This window comes from Parus major, chromosome 5 (assembly GCF_001522545.3).
Source record: "Parus major isolate Abel chromosome 5, Parus_major1.1, whole genome shotgun sequence".
In the NCBI taxonomy this organism is placed as follows: Eukaryota; Metazoa; Chordata; class Aves; order Passeriformes; family Paridae; genus Parus; species Parus major.
In genome coordinates, this window is record NC_031774.1 from 33,045,281 (window position 1) to 33,063,187 (window position 17,907).

The 17,907-nt window shown below is 36.3% G+C and overlaps 1 protein-coding gene across 1 annotated transcript in view; it reads right to left on the reverse strand.

Moving 5' to 3' along the window:
- The window catches only part of STXBP6 (syntaxin binding protein 6), a 102,552-nt gene that overhangs the window by 19,795 nt on the left and 64,850 nt on the right, over positions 1–17,907 (reverse strand). Inside the window, exons 3-4 of the mRNA XM_015631468.3 lie at positions 5,895–6,025; positions 3,907–4,072 (exon numbers count right to left, since the gene is read on the reverse strand). Coding sequence (XP_015486954.1) covers positions 3,907–4,072; positions 5,895–6,025 — 297 coding nt within the window. The remainder of the gene's footprint in view (positions 1–3,906; positions 4,073–5,894; positions 6,026–17,907) is intronic.

Genomic DNA, 17,907 nt, shown 5'->3' on the forward strand with positions numbered 1-17,907 from the left:
GCATCTTGAAGATAACACCTCACTTAGACCTTCAATCTTCAGAAAGTCAAGCAAATACATTGCTTAATGCTTTCTACATTGCCCTGTCTCAGAGTTATACAGATCAGAAAAAGGAACCAACCTTTATAATGATAAATGTCCCTTCTCAAGCTATGTATCTCTACAGATTTTGCAAGAACATTATGTACCTTTTTTTTTTTTACAAGGTTCCCCTTTTAGAAGTTAATTTAGAGCTCTGATTATATGCCAAATTTCTATGGAAAAAGATCTCAACTATTCTTATCCATTCTAATCTCACTAATCTCAGTACATGGCATTTATGTTTAAGATTACTAAAATACATATAGTTAAGTAAAACTGCAAAGCAGAATTAATCTTGACATGAATAGCAGGGCATAAAAGAAAGCACCTGAAATGGTCTTTGGCAGAAGAAAATTAGTTTCTAATATTTTAATCTCTAGAATGACAATAACAGTATTTGGTATACTCTGGCAAGAAATACCTAAGCAAACTGCAAAACCAAATTGTTTCTGTATGGGAACATGGCTAAATTTGATTGGTCATTTCAAATCAGCAAAACCCCACCAAAATAACAGATATTGCAGATAATTCATATTTCTTGTTGAATTTTTTGGGGATCAAATTCATGTCCATCAGAGTTAATTTACAAGCAAATGTCTGCAAGGGTAGTATATTTGAATATACTATATATAACACACTTTTTTCAATGTCTGTATCAGGTAAGAACTGAAACGAACAACCAGCTACCAGGTTTTTGACAGGAGAGGGCAACAATTGCTTTTTTTCCCATCCTAATTGACAGAATCATAAAATGGCCTGGGTTAGAAGGGACATAAAGATGATTTATTTCCAAACCCCCACCAGGGACAGGGATGTCACCCACTGGATCAGGATGCTCGGGGCAATTCCTAACACAAATTTTCGTTCATCTCCTTTAGTCAGTCATTAATCTTGCTCAGTACGGTAAACACCACTATGTGCTTAGCAGGTCTCAAATGTGGTAAGCCAAGATGAGTAATCGGGTATGGCAAAAGTACTCATTACCATTCTTGCACTGGCATTTCCTTCTTGGAGGAAAAAAAGTGATTTATTAATAACTCCTGCAGGGTGTCCTACAGAAAAGGTTACAAAGGTAAAGATGTCATCATTTTGCGTTTCCAAGAATATTTTGATTAATTCAGCAGAACAATTGTTAAATACCAATGAATATAGGTAGGACAAGGCTTAAAACCAAATGCATTTCTAATATGCATCTAAAGGTGGCAGCAAATGTTTGTTCTTTATTGTAAGGCCAGAGTTAATCTTTGAAGAGCTTCAAATGCTGTATCTCAAAGTTCTATGCAGAAATGAGGCAAATGCATCCTCAATGTTAGTTTAATGGTATGTCAGGAATTTAGCTGTTCTAATGAACACAACCACTAAGTGATGTAATTTCTGCACACCAGCCACCCCCAACTTTCCTTTTTATATTAACTGATGTAAAAGCAATACAACCTTACTTACATGGCCACCAAATAACAACATAACACAAAGCTACTCCAAATTAGATTCATTCCAGAATCAGAACCTGTATGTTATATAGGTACATAAGGGGAAAATATTTCCTACCTCAGTCAAAAAAAACCCTCTAGCCCCAAAGTCTGCCTTTCTTCTCCACCATAACATCCAGAATGCATGTAAGTTATGGAGAGGGCTCACCTAAATACTGAACACAAGACTAACTTGAAACATTTAGTATAGGACACCAGAAGGAGAAATCTTGCTACAGTCTGCCTAAACTTGAATTTGTTCTCTGAATTAGCACCCACACCTTCACAGTCAGCTCTCAGTACTGCTGCATGTACTGATGTCATTGATCAAGTTACAAAAAACAGTCTAGCCTATTTAACTCTGCAGACTATACTTTCACAAAACATAAATAAAAATAAGGCAAAAAATGATTCTGAAGAAGGAGACTCAGTGGCAGGGCTGTGGTCTTTAGGGGGAAGTGTGTGTGTGTGTGTCTGTGTGTGTGAGAAAGAAAGGAGGTAAAAGGAGGAAGGCCATGAAGAGGGTCTGAAGTTCCACAAGAACACCCTTATTTATTTGAAGCTAAGCTCCTAAGCACCTCCTGCAGAAACAGGAGCAGCATGAATTTCACTTTCTTCACTCTTATCCTTTAGGAAGGAATAAGGTTCAGTAAGATAAGTAGGCTTCTAAACAAGCCCTTCAAGTTCTTTCATCTTCAGATTCACTTAGGAAAAAGTGCTCTTTGGTGGCAATTTATTTTATTTTTGAAAATATGCATGAGCTACAAGATATACATTATACATATGAAGGGCATATCTGTATAATGACTTAAAAAAACATATGGACCATAGTATGCTTTTAAAAATTTTTGTAGAGTATTAGAAGTTAAACTGGCTAACCATCCAAAAGAAAAAGTATTACTTTTCATATCCCCAGAAAGTTCACATGAACATCACTTAAAATGTTATGCTACCTTGGTTGAGGGGATGAAGTGACAAGCCCCATCTTAAAATGTGACCACAATAAGATTTAAGTATGATTTGAATATACTGCTTTGACTAGTCAGAAAAATACTCCAACCTAACAGTAACAACAAAAAAATCCAAGTTGTAAATTTTCAATTGGATATAATAAATTTCAAGCTATATTCTCAGGTGTATGTTCTTTGGTTTGCTTATCTACATCTTACTTTCTGTAGTCAGGACGAATTTGAGCTTGACAACACATTTCAACATATTTTCCAGAAAATACCTCTTGGTATTTCAGGTTTTGGACTAAATGGGTTTTGATACAAACAGCTGGCTCAGTGATGCTGACACAGCAAGTCACTTAAATTTAGGGTCAACTATTACTTGCCTTACAGTTCTTGCAGTTCCTGTCAAATTTAAACCTACCCACAGGGAGTGTATCACACAGTGTGAGGAAAAGGTTGATAGTGTGAAGAACAGCAGAAGCACTGTATCCATGAGGAGATTTATTAGTTCCTATACCATGTCTCTATGCAGCACTGCATGTGTACACACACAGACACAGACTGGACCTGTGCCCACTCAGAATGACATGCAAGGAATATGGAAATGGTCACCAGCTGCTATCAGAGGATTACAGAATATTCCCACTTTATCTAGAAAGTTGTCACAAGGAGAATGTGGGTGTGCTTCATGGGACATGGTAGGGTCTAGTGCTTGTTGAAAAAGTAGAAGTTAAGCATATATTTATGAATCTCAGTGGCATTTTTATCCACTGTGACAACACTTATTTAGGATAAAGTAAATAATCGGGACAATTGAATCAGAAGCTCAATTTTGGACAGGTCAAGCTTAGGAGAACAATACAAGTTCAAAGGCAAAATGTATTGTGGTTTATTAATAACAACTTACTTGCATGAAGGATTGAAGTGAGAAACATTAGCAAACAGTTAACCAACATGAGACTTCACATATGGAATAGAAAAATTGTAGAGTGTATCTTCACACATTAATACAGCTCCCTCCTCACCACCACACCAAAAAGAAAACTAAGGAAATCTTATAAATGTGGAAAAGGAAGGAATGACAGAAGACAAGGAATTCTGCACATTTTTTTCTTAGTTTGTGAAGACACTAAGAGAAAACGATTGATTGGCAAAGCTATCAGTTTCAGTATCTGTTATAGGTTTCAGTAGCTAAAATGAAAGGAATGAAAAGGTAACAGAAGACTGAGAAGTGGTGCTTGTTGGAGAAATGCTGAAAAGCCTAGAAGTTTACTGTTAAGTTAGCACATTCAGACCCATGATTTCAAGATGTCATTAGGCTGCAAGCCTATCTGAACACTGAATAAATCACATGCAAATCATTTCATGTCCAACTGCAAAGTATTAAGCTTTGATTCACTTACCTCCCATAATTTTAGATTGGCAGTTAATAAATTCTGGCTTCTTGTCTGTAAGGTATCGCTGACAAGTGTGATGTAGAACCTGAAAAAATGTGCATTTTTCTGAAGCTGTGTTTGCTACCCATTGGTCAAATGCATTTTCGAACAGTAAATCAAATTCTGGGGAATCCTAGAAGAAAAAAAAACAAAAACCAGACTGTTATTCAAGTTTTAAAAATGATTTAGAGAAAGGTATTTTTTAAAATGCATTGTGTTGCAAAAAGCAGAAAGTTTATACAACTAATAACCATCCTGGTGTTACTGCATATTTTTGAATGAAAAAGACCAAACAAGCAGGTTTTTTTCCTCTTGTTATTTTTAATGAGGAATAGTCAGCTATAACAAAAATATCTGAAAACAAAAATTTATATCAAAACATTAAAAGTCAAATTCTCATAAGAAACCCTTGCTATCTTCAGATATATATTTGTGTCTTCCATATTATGCAAGCATTCATGCCTCTCAACACAAAATCTATGGACACATTATGTTATAGAAGATGTGGCTCTGCTCTCCATGCTCAACCAAACAAATAAGCAAAGTCCTAAGTAAATAACAAATTCTAGTTATTGCATTTAAGGCATTTTCACAAAGTGTTGCAAAAGACGCAGGATAATGTGAACAAAAGGCCACTCCCAGAACAAATCACAGTGCAGCTTTACACCAGATTTGGCTGTCAAAATAAAAGGATTTTATGCAAGAAGTTGTGCTATATATTTAATATTTTTGAAACACTGTTTTGCACTCTAATCTGGTAAATGTTCTTTTCTAACTGATGACACTAGGAATTCACAGGGAGATGAGTTTAAAAGAAACATTTCTAAGCTTAAGAGCTTGGTAGGACTTTCAATCTGTTAGGTATACATAGCTGCATAGCAGATGCTGTAAAAGGGTCTAAAACTCTTATGCCTTACCTGTTTGTCATTTTGCTTGGTTTCATAGCTCCTTTACCCACAGAAAATATAATTCCACTCCTTGCATTTCACAGGGCAGTGGCCAAGGGTTCTTTTTTGTACCAAGCCTTTAGGTAGTAACTAGACTTGGTACTTGGCACTTGGGTACTAGCCAAGACTTGGGCAGTGACAGAATTTGGTGCACCTTAGTTAAGACGCTTAGGTCAGAGCACAACTTTGAAGGAACCAAGGAAGTTATTCACAAAAATATTTTGCTATATTTATTTATATTTATATAATTTTATATATTTATTTATATTTAGCTAAATATTTTGCTAAAAAGAACACTATATCACTTTGTGAGCACATAGTATGAGCCACATTTTTAACTTCTAATTATGCTGTTTTAGTTCTGGAGACTTGTATTCATAAGCCTAACACATTTTAGTACAACTTTATCTTGAGATAGCACAAGGTGGGCTGTATAGTCCAAATTAAAGGAATAATTCCACTAGTATTTAATATAGGGTTGATCTGTTTTATTTTAGGTAGTTTTTTGTTTAAATCAATGTTCACTTGCCATTTGAAGATAAAGGACTGTATTTGCTAGCATAAGATGAGAAATGCTGAAATATCTGAGGAGAGGACTGTCCTAGAAAAAATGCAGGATTCACAAGATTTCACAAACTTGAATCTCAGCAACCTCTTCTGTACTTGCTTCTACCTATTGCTCTATCTCACAGCACAGCTGCATGCCAAAGTAGACCCCAAGAGGCTTAAAGCTGAAGCAAACAAGGCTCATACTTTGCTCTTTACAAAGAAAAGAGAAAGACGTAAGAAAAGTATGGAAAGACAAGAAGAAAAAATCCATATGAATGAGTTTTAGCCTACTCCCATTAAAACTTACTTCACATATTCCACTTAGTTATATTTTGAGAATTTGAACTTAAACCTGTATCTTAGATTTTCAGATGCCTTTTGAATAGAGGGAATGCCTGGTTCACAAATCAGTGACCTAAGAGCTCAATTTTCACCTTCTAGAAAACTGTTCAAACTCACCCGATTAGGGTCTATACCATTGACCTGGCGAAGCTGCTCGAGCATCCACTGTGTTCTCCTGACAAATGACGTGGAGCCTTCAAATTGCTTCACCTTCGTAATAGATGCTTGAGCTGGTTTCTTGTTCGTCACTGAACATACAGAAAAACATATAACTGAAATGGGCTTTGTGATTCAGGAACATGCTGTTTACTTCACTTAGCAGTAGCTGTTTTGTTGGTGTATTTTCTACAGTGTCCCACAAAGCAAATACATGTCACCAATTCTGACAGTAGAATGCATTCTCTTTCCAGGACAACCTACACTGAAAAGCATATTCCTTATTGTCAGAATGGTGGTAAGATGCCAAACAAGCTGTCCAAATTGGATATACTTCAGCCATTATCAACTTAAGTTACCAACATCCTGTAAAAAACCCCAGAATGACAACAAACGTCTTTCCATTCCATTCTTACAATCACAGAATCACAGAACAGCCTGAATTGGAAGGGACCTTAAAGATCATCCAGTTCCTATCTCCCTGCCATGGTCAGGGTCACCTGTCACTAGACCAGGTTGCTCCATCCAGTCTGTCCTAAACACCTCCAGTAACAGGGCATCAGCCACCTCTCCAGGCAATCTGTTCCAGTGCCCCACCACCCTCCGAGTAAAGGTTTTTTTTTTTCTAATATCTAATCTAAATCTACTTTCTTCCACTGTGAAGCCTTTTCCCTTTGTCCTATCACTCACTACATGCTCTTGTAAAAAGTCCCTCTCCAGATCTCTTGTAGGCTCTCAGGTACTGGAAGGCTGCATTAAGTCATTACAAAGCATTCTCTTCTTCAGGCTGAACAAACCCAATTCTCTCAGACTTTCCTCACAGGAGAGGTGCACCATCAATTTCCTTACTGTTCTTTTTTCCCCCATTTTCACCCATAAGCAAATTTCACTAATTTGCTTATGTTTCTCATATTCAGCACTGAATATGTAATAAATTAATCATTTATTTCTCATCTTCTCAATTTAGGAAACAGAAGAGAAAAAACCCCCAAACATATGACCATGTAAGTATATCCACCTTATTAAGAAAACCTGTTACTTTAGACTGAATTTCATCTTCCTTATCGAAAAAAATAAAATGTTTTTCCAGTCTTTTCACAACATGGCACATCTAGGTCATGCTTGTGTAACACCACCAACATTTGCAACATTTGGTTGCCAGTCAAGAGACACAGGTCTCATATACAGGTAGTATATGCACCTACTCCACTGTAAATCCATCAATCCATCCATCAGACAATTGTCTGTGAAAAACACAGGTATAAGAATTAAGGGAAAGAGTTTGCTTGGCACCTCCCCTTCCAAATATTAAGGTATCACAAACAACAACCATGAATAAGAATGATATTACTTATTATAAACAAAAGGTATGCTAAAAACCACAAAGAAGGTGACTTCTCTGATTCTGGAAAAAATTTAAAAAGGCAATATAATGCTCAAATTAGTGTATCATTAAGTCCAAATTGGGTTTCAAAGATAATAAGGGTAACTTTTCAACAGCAGGAAAACTGACTTTGTGCATTAGATGTTTCCTCTAAACAAATATTCTTTTAATCAGTATAACTCCATTGAAGTTCTATAAGCATCTTTTACACTTCCTGTAGTCAAATGTGTATTTTATTTACATGTTACTTATCTGTTGCTGCATGTTAAGTCACCCCCAAACACATTTCCACTTTCTGTGGAGAAATAATTTGTATAATCATTGTATTGCATAATCTACTAAAGCTGATGTGTCATCTTTTTTTTTTTTTTCTACTTAAACTCTTTCCAAAAATAATTTTACCCATATGGTTTGCCAAATAAGAGTATTATTGGAAAAGTCGCTTTTCTCTGCTTTTACATGCTGGCAGTTAAAGAAAGCTTCTAAAATAATCAAGACTTAAACAGCAAGCTTGCTTATTTTTGTGCACTTCATTTGCCCAAATAACTAGGAAAAGTAAGAGGCTTCCCACTCTGAAAATGCATGCTGTGTGCACTTCTGTGCCCAGGGACTCAGTTAAACTGGAAGTAAATACTAATGTAATACCTTATCATTCCATGAAGTTATAAAGTTAATATTGGTTCTCTGAATGAAAATTTAAAAATGCACAGATCAGTGTCTTGATGTTAAAAGTACTTTAGAATAGATTAACAAAAGCAGATTAATATGAAAAGCTCTTTTCAGTATCTCAGATTTAGATGTTTTCAGTTCTGTGAAAGTCCAAATACCCTTATGAGAACTAAATTTAATAAACAGAAAATTAATTCCAAGGAAATTTTAGTAGGGAAAAAAAAGAAAAAAAGATACTAGCATTCCACAAGGCAGATAATTGTTTTTAAGAAGCTGTCTTGGAATGGAAAGCACAGATGGACTCAGTATATTGATCAGCCTATTGACAAGAATGTAGGAAACAGATTGTCAGAAATCTCATTGACCGTGGAAGCACTGAGAGCCAAACTGGTGCAGGTGAAGTAATGATTTAGAATCTTACATCAAATGGTAGAGAACACAGAAGATCAATGTAGTATCAGAAAGGTAGCAGTAAAATTAGACCTAAATAACTACTGAAATGCAAAGGCTGCTATTACTAAGAAGTGAGATTAGTATTAAAGAGTCATTGCTTACTCCATGGCCTAGGCATGCAAACGTAACACTCCCAATAAGCAGGGGTGTCACAAACCCCAGCTATACCTAAAGGGTATACACAGGTTCTGTTTCTACTTCAAATCCACACAGTACTGAGTGGGAAACAAACTCAAAAGCTGTACAAGTTTATGTGCCTATCTTCTCTAAATTTAATCTTTGTGTGTATTCATGTCTTTTTTGTCAACTCCAGTGATCGCTTTGAAACTCTTTACAGCATTCTACTAGACCAAGTTTCAGATCTTCTACAAAGCAGTACTAACCAAAAGCTATTCAATAGTGACTCAGCTTTTATGGCCTGTGGATTATTCTCTTTCCATGCAAAATGGGCAATGATCTACTGCTAAATGAGTTATGCATTAAAAAGAAAAAAAATTGTGCATACTATATGTAAGTCACACATAAAAATAACACTAGCAGCTCTGCAAAACAAAGGGTTTGACACTAGGAAGCACTAGACAGATTGTGTGATCAAACACTTGTTTTCCCCCTCAGAGTCTCATGGATAACCAATCATGAAATTTATAGTCTTAAACTTTAATACAACAAGCTTCTTATTGTTCTGAACACTTCCACATGACATACATTCAAGTGCTCCTGAAAACAGTGGACATTACATCTTTCAAGGTGAGAACACCAATTTTACAGATGATACTTACACACTAAATGTCTAATCTCAGCATCTCCATAAACTGGGTCATTTGACATAACCAAAATCTACTTCTCCAAACTTCTCCATACAGCACTTTTAATAATCAATGAACAGCAGCTTTGTCTTCATTTGGAACCATTCGTACTCTACTACAGTGAAAGATTCACATTACATTTCCAAACTTCATCAACTCCTGAAAATGTCTATTAGTGATGAACTATAAAAGGCATCTTGATTAGATGATTGTTCCTGTATCATCAACCACGTAATTCTGGGAGAGGCCATTCCTTTATGAAGGAACCTACAAGGATCTTGGGTATGTCATCACCTTAGGCAGAAACTCAGTCTTAAGCTAAATGATACAATCCTCTTGGGAAAACAGCAGTTCCTCCTTTACATCACACACTCATGATTACTGTGCACAGCCAAAGAGATCTTAGTTGCATTTCACCTTTTGTGTCTTAGTATTTTAGGGAACAGCTAGCATTTCTATAGCATTCAAAAACCCAGCCACTCATGAACCCACCAAACATGCTTTAAAACCATCACTTATCCATGACAGCTCGACAGTGATATGGCAGCCACCGCAACTCTGAGAAATCCTTTGGCAGCCCAGAAAACCATCCTCGCTAGCTGCTCATTATGGTGCTTAAAAAGCTAAAGCACTTCCCCAGCCACTGAGTGGGAGTTATCTTGCAAACATGTAAAAAGGATTTTCTAAAAAAATGTGGAAGTAATTGCATACATCTAGAGACACTTCCTCATTGACAAATCATTTATGTATTTTTGCTAAGATCTTACATAATCATTATCTATCTTAATAAAAGGCAATGTAAGTTATACTTCAATTTTAAGTGGGTTTTTTGCTTGCTTTGCCTTTTTTTAAAACTGTAACACCATGCCTTCCAAATAAGAAGCTGTAGCAGTGTGGACAAAATACATGAGATAAATGATGACAAAATGATTTTTAATTTAAAATGATACACGAGATAAAAGATGATCTATTTCTATTCCTCCAGCATAAGAAGCTTTTCACATTTCAAAATCTAACCCTCCCTGTTTTCTTCCCAAAGCAAAAAAAATGAAGACTAGGCAGGGGAAAGGACACTAAATAACACATCCCCATAACCCTTATGATAGTAGAAGTTTGTATTACTCTGTTCTACAAGGTTGCAAGGTAGTTCAAGCTACTACTGTTCAGGTGACATGGTCCAACAAGCAACTTCCAGATTTTCCTACAGTAACTTTCCTACAACCAGAAAAATTGTAGAAGCTGAAAACTAAGATGGAACAAAAAGGTGCATTCTGACTTAGTGAGGAATAAGATCCAGATACATGAAACTTAGTGTATCATACGAATTTTAGGAAAACTATTTCCAGTCTGCTTTCCATGATGGTTGTGAGCCTTGCTACCTATCAATACCAGCTTTGAGTTTGAGCACCAAAACTTGCAGTGTTTCATGTTTTCTCAGAACAGTTTCAACTAATATTTAATGTGAACCCTGAATTAATTCAAGAACTTTGAGCCTTCCCACTTCAATTGTCCAACTATTACCTCCTGCACACCTGCCACACTTCTTAGACCTCTATTTTCTATATTACAAAGAGATGCTCTGAGAAGATGGTGGTAAAACGAACTCAAGACCTATGTTGCCACTTCCAGGATTAATTTTTTTTTATGTTCAGAGAGAAGAAAGGACATATTTGCAGAAAAAGACAGCTAGCCTCACTGAAAATAAACAAGACCAGCTAAAACTGGGGCAGGTTTAAATTCCCGCTTGCTGGTCAAGTCTTGCCAGGTGTCAAAACGCTCATAAGTCGAGGCCTGACTTCTCAGAATGATATCTCCTATTTTTTGCCCATATTTCCTCTGTCCTTCATTTGACAGTGCTGCTTTCTTACCATCTGGAATGTAAGGAGCTGAAAGCAGGGACAAGCAGCACAGTCCCACCTTCTTCACTTGCCAAATAGGACATGAGGATGTAAGTGGCCCTAAATACACAGCAGTGTAACCAAACATTAATTCCTTCTGTTTCTTTAGGCACAACATAATGTTTTGACATCAAATTGGAAAAAAGAGAAGCTTTCAGATACAAAAGAGGCAAACTACTCCTAAGTCTAAACACATAGTGGTTTTCCCACAGCCCTTCCCAACAGTTCAGATAACAATATGCATCATCTGTCTGCTTAAATCAGCTCCACTCCATCACTGCCCATAACAAATTGCCAGCCTCATGCTTCAGGACAAAAATGTATGGAAATGCTGCTCTCTTAATTAACATATATTCATACAATGTTCAAAATGTAGTTTTATATAAGTAATAAATTTTCTTTCTACATGCAAGTTATCTTTATCTGTTGAATAGTAAAAGTAAAAAAATCGGTTAACCTGGAAATTCAGGTTGAGATGTGTATTATAACTTCCCAAGATAAAGGACTAGACAAAAAACTGTTCTGGTGACTTTAAATGTAACAAAACAAAACAACCAAACAAAAAACAAAAAAAAAAATTTAATAGTGCTTTGAGTTGCAATGAAAAAGTACATTTTTTTTATTCATGCGTATGACACCATGAAGTGTTACATGCCTGAAGTGAGCGCCTATTTGCCTTCCAACATAATTGTATTAACAAAAAAATGCTGCTTAGAAGCAGAATATCTTGCCTTTTGTTTTTTCCCCAGAGATTTTTTTTTCACAGAAGCATGTAAATATTTATCCTCAAAACCAGATTTTGACTATTCAAGCACCTGAAGCCCCCATCATCCACATCCATTACAGAAGACTCCTCTTTCTTTTCTATCAAAATTTTAAAGATAGAAATATATAGAATTTTCAGTTTTAAATTGATATCTTGCTTAAATTATTCTTCAAATACAACAGCCATATAGTTTAAGTTACTGATATCAAGCCAACTGCTTTTCCTAGTGGCAGTTATATAGACAAATGTAGGCAACAGTGGCAAGAATGGCAGACTTCATTTTGTCACCAGAGAGAGAGCTTCTGCTTAACTGCAAATATCTGGAAAGGAATCTTATTAAACACATTTTCACTTCCAGAATGATGACTGAACTTCCAGGTTTTGTTTGAATTGCCTTTTACTACTTTATATTGCAACGCAGCCAACTTTCAAAACTTTTCCCACCTCCTTTTTCCTGCACACAGTCACATTTGAGGACACAAGATCTTTCTAGTCAAAACTAGCAGATCTATTGTGTGTATGTTTTTAGTTAAAACCTAGTTGAGAGGACAGGATGGTGCTCAGGCAGATCTACTGAGGCAGGGTTACTGTAAGAAAAGGTAACAGATATTCCAGCCAGGTCCCAGGGAAGAATGACAAATTTCTCACAACCCAGACACCAAAATCTTCATTAGGGACCTCTCAATTAGAATAGAGCTCGTGCTGATCCTGACCTACAGCATTTTATATTATAAGTTCACCTTGTCCTGGCACAATAGAGGTTTGTCTCTTAATTGGAGAATATTTGGTGATTGAGAATTTCAGTTCACTCTATTTGTCTGGATCATTCATACCTTCAATCTTTTTTGCTCTCTTTTCCTTAAAAGGAAGGCAGCATCCTACAGAGACTTTGCTGAACACAATACTTTAAAATCACCTTGTAAGCATTTATGCTCACTGCAGAAAATCTCACTTCAATTTAGCTAAAAAATCAAGGCTCAAGATACAGACCATAGTGAATACATGCGTGGGTTGTCCTTTTATCACATTCTGGTCATTTCAGCACCTGAAACTGTGAGGAACCAATTAAAATCAGTTCCACAAAAGTACTTGTGAACTTAAGTGGAATTTGGCATAATTCCCATACAAGTTAACAGATGTGCATCTGCAGCAGAGAGTACACTAGGAATTACCTCACCAGCCTGAAAACAATGTTTGAACTTCACAGCAAGTGTCCTGAGAGGCAGGAAGAGGCTCTGGAAAATTAAAGCCTGAATTTGTTACTCAGTAACTCATACAAAGAACATGGTATTTAACAAACAGTGCTCCATTTCTAAGCTTGCTGAGATAACTTGAGAGGCTTCAGGTTCTGAAACAAACTGGTCAATGACTTTTAACATCCTATATTGTAAGAGAATCCTATTGTGACAGGGTAGAGGGTTTACTGAAGCTTTTAAAGTTACTTAGAAAACTGTGTTTTTCTTGATTTTGCACTGAATCAATGACCTAAAATACAGCAGATGAGACTACTATTAAAAAATAGTATTTTCTATGAGCAGATGCAAGAAAGAACTCTTACAGCTATTCAAGACAAAATCTCCAGCATTTGCTATACAATGGCCTAAGTCTGAACAGCAGTGGGCAAATTATTCCATACACTTACAACTCAGACTGCTGGAGTGAGTTCTAGAGAACCCTTCACGTACACATGTGGTAAATCTCAATATAAACAACTAAAAAAGTCTGTCAAGACTTTGACCAGTTAAGGCTATGAAGAAATTGAAATGCACACAAACACACAGACCCATGCCAATAAACACCCCAGAAATACATCAGTGGGGAGGTACCTAAAGGTACAGCTGAAATGTGATATGAAGCCAAAAGAGACAATAAATTTCAGTTTGGAACAATTTTAAAGTTTTAGTTTGGGTTCCAGGTCAATACTGAAGTGTTATTTAACAAGTCTGTGCAGACTAAACTAATTTTGTCCATTATCTGTACATGCCAGCAATAGAGGCTACTACTATAGATGTACATTCCAATTTCAGTTTACCAAGTACCAATTACCAAAAAAAAAACCAATCTGAAACAAAAAACTGCCAGAAAGCCAGAAATAAATCCATGTCTGATTTTTTGCTTTAAAGTACTCACACAATAGGATTTTATCTGCACGAGTACATATTTGAAATTACAAATTATTTCAAAGTGCGTATTTTGCCCGACTGTATTGGACCAATTTCCTACCAGAAAACAGCCAGTGAAAGTATAAATGAGTTGACAATACACAAAGGATAATGTAAAGGAAACTTACACTGAGGGAAGAATACTTTTTTTAAAGCAATACCCATAGTGTTCCTAGACACACTAGTACACTAATAACAGCCCTTCAGAGGCAAAAAACCAATTATTTTCTTTTGCAGATTTTGTGTATTAGTAATGCATTTATATTTATAGCCAAATTAAAATCAGGTGGAAGTAAAAAAAAAAAAAGCTGTTCCTCAGATCCAGATTTCTCCTACATTCGAAAGGTTAAGACTAAAGATATTCTGAAGCAGATAAATGCAACAGTCTGAAAGACTGTGAAAGGAGAAAAAACCCACCCAGAGAACAGGCATAAAATATATAGCAAGTCTGGATCAGAGAGATGTATAATCTCAAATACTTAAAGCAGTTTCACTGTCTAGGACACCCAGCAGTTTGAACCTGAGACACCAGACATGTCCCTCAGCTCCCAGCCATGATGTGAATGCTGGTACAAGATCTACAGTGGAGGGAGCTGCCTGCTGTCTTGGTGGGTGGTTCCACAGGGAACATTAGTACTACTGCAGTCAAATTTAAAAAAAGCTCTTCCACATTATCTGGAGAGGAAAAATACAATGTTGCAATAGTGAAAAAAAAAAATAAATCCCTAAACCATATTAGCATCTGGAGAACAGATAATCCTCCAAACTGGGAGAAATACAGCAGAATCACTTTAAAGGGGGGAGAGGGGTGAAAAAAAATAAAAAAAGGCCCTAAGAACAGTCTGAGTAGGAAGAAATGCTGAAAAATTGCCAACAATCTGAGCATAGAGAGAACTGATACTGCAAGCAGCACTGTAACACCTTGAAGGTTTGTTCCTACTACTGTCACTACATATTCATTGCAAAATGCAATAGAGGGGTGTATTTTACGCTGGATGAACTGCTCATTACATCTCCCTGTACTTAACCCTTCTAACTAATTTTCAGCTTTCCTCTAGCAGAAACTGAGGTGCAGACCAGCATACAATAAGGCAAATTCACTATCTGGCAAGACTGTTAAAATGTGAAAAAACCCACCAAAAATATCAACAGGATTTCTAAAACTATATATTTAAATTAATGAACTCTAAACACGAGCAGATCTAAAGGCATGCACAACCTGAAAAATTAAATCTGACATTGCAGCTTTTTTGTCTCATGACATTGTACTGTCTCGTGACTGACTTTTTTCAGTCCTTTGCAGTGCATTGGAGGTAACAGGGTGGATAACATATACCATGCTACATGTTTTACAAGAAATTCTGGAAACACACTTGATATGGAAAATGCATTTGATTTCTTCCAGCCAGACACTATAAGGTTTAAAGAAGACCAGATGAAAATAATTATTCTGATTTGTTTAAAATGGAAGACCTTAAACTGCTTCTTGTATCTACCTAAGGCTGCTTCTTGTATCTACCACAATCTCTTGAGAAGGCTCAGCATACTTGCTGCCTAAATCATGAGAAAAAAGAGGTAATCTGTGTTCACTTTCATAAATCTGTTGCCACACTTAACCTAAAGCAGAACACATCAGGTCCACCTATTCTACAGCAGGATACAGAAACAAGCCAAATAAAACCATGTCCATCCAACTGTTCCAGAACTAACATGTGACATCCACCACTGAAAAGCGAAATAATATTCAAATACCAAGTTTAATAATTAAGACTTGACTGTGAGATTTCCTCATGGAAATTACTCTGAAAGTTAAAATCAAATGCAATTTCTCTCACAGCATAATAATGTTCCAATCTTGCCATACTACACTGCTAAATTTTGGAAAAGATAACTAATTTATGATTGAGCAGAGATACTTTTGGCAATACTTATCTGGAGCAAGTATAAAACCAAGTTAGTTTTTTTGTTTGTTTGTTTGTTTTGATAGAACCTTTCATCTCTCACGAGATGTCTTCAATTTATCAGCATCCTAGTTCTTATGTATTGTACTTGTCATTCAGAGCGAAGTCAATTCAAGACTAAGAGAGATATCCAAACTCAATCTTCAGGAAAAAAATGTCCACTAGTATTTGTGACAGTCTTTGAAAGCACCCAGCTTGTTGACAGAGATTTAATCTGAATCTAATATTCTGCTCTTTCTCTAGGAAAGCTTTTGCTGCTTGTACCAATTCCATCATGAAGCTTTAAAGAAGCCTGTGCACAGTACTCAGATAACCAAAACATTCCTGATTTCATGACAGACTGGAATTACTTTGTCAAAACATGCCAGAGTTCTTCCATAGCTGCCTGCTCATTTATACAATTCAGAATCACAGAAGTGAATCTGACCTCTAGAGGTCACCTAGTCAAACCCCTGCTCAAAGTGGGGCAAACATTAGCATTCAGTCAGGTTGCTTAATTGCAAAAGATAGTAAACCAAATTAAGAACTTGACTTTTCTGTGGTGATTTTTTTCCCTGTCCTCTCCAGACCTGACAGGCAGCCCTCCACCCCAAGCAGTGGATTAGTCCAGCCCAGGTGCAAGATTTCGCACAGGTCATATTGGCCAAACAACACAAAGTCCCTTCCTGTTGCCCCATTCCCACATCTAGAGCCATCTTATTAAAATCCTACATCCCTCCCCACCAATTTGGTCACCAATCACCTGCAACCCCGAGGGACACAGCACATTCTGCTATCCTAGTAATGGTAAGGGACATGAACTGGACTGGCTCCAGGATCAGCAGCTATCCCATTAGGACAATGAGCAGACACAGAATCACACCTTTGAGCCCTGTGCTCCTCTCAGCTCTTCCCCTCACCTCATAGTCCACCTGTCCTATACAAATTACCCCATCTGCCTACAAGGACAGTGAAAGCTGTGCTACACTGCTGCGTGACTCTATTCTCATGTAACTGAGTGATATTAGATCTACTCAGGTATTCATAAATTCTTTTACAAGCCAATTTACTGTTGTAATGTAGAATAGTGAGCTACAGACATTCTGTGTTTTAGTGTTTTACATAATTTTTACCATTGCCAATTTTTACTTCAGCATTACTTAATTATTGAAAGCTCATGGTCTAACACTTAAAATCAGACCAATTATGTAATGCCAAACATAGTGTTCAAGGGCCTAGCACTGAGCAGATTTTCAAATTAAATTTGATTTAAAATGTTCAATTTAAGTAATTTTTCCATAAGCTTATAATGAGAGCCTGAATGGACTCTAAAAATACATAGAAATTACCTATTACTCAGAAATAATTCTGTTACTCAACTTAACTGCACTTTTACTTGGTGTCAGCATTTACTTCTGATCAAATTCTATTTCCTTAACATTTATGTCAGTCATTTTTACTGTGCAGACCACTCTGTAAAAACTGCAAGCGCATTAAGGTACGTGAATAAAGTAAAAAAAACCCACAGTATTTCTACCAGAATACGCATTTTTTCTCTTCCCCCAATTCAATATTGGGGGAAACAGAAGAATCTCCAAACACTAGGACTAACACCTGGATTTTCAACATATACAAAACAATTGCTATTTTTCTTGTATGAAATTTATTACTATGCAACTTACATGCATTTTTGTATTTGCAGCTGCCTTTGTAAACAGAGGGTTTTTGTCAGCTGGTTATGACTTTTTGAGAGTATTTTTCTTATTCTCTGCTTTATATACCTCTAATACAGAAAATTCCCATTCTGAAAGAAAAGTTCCTCTGTCTCTTTTGATGTTTTATGTATAGTAGAGAATTTGTTTGATTTTTCTGTCCTTTAATACACAGTATTAATAA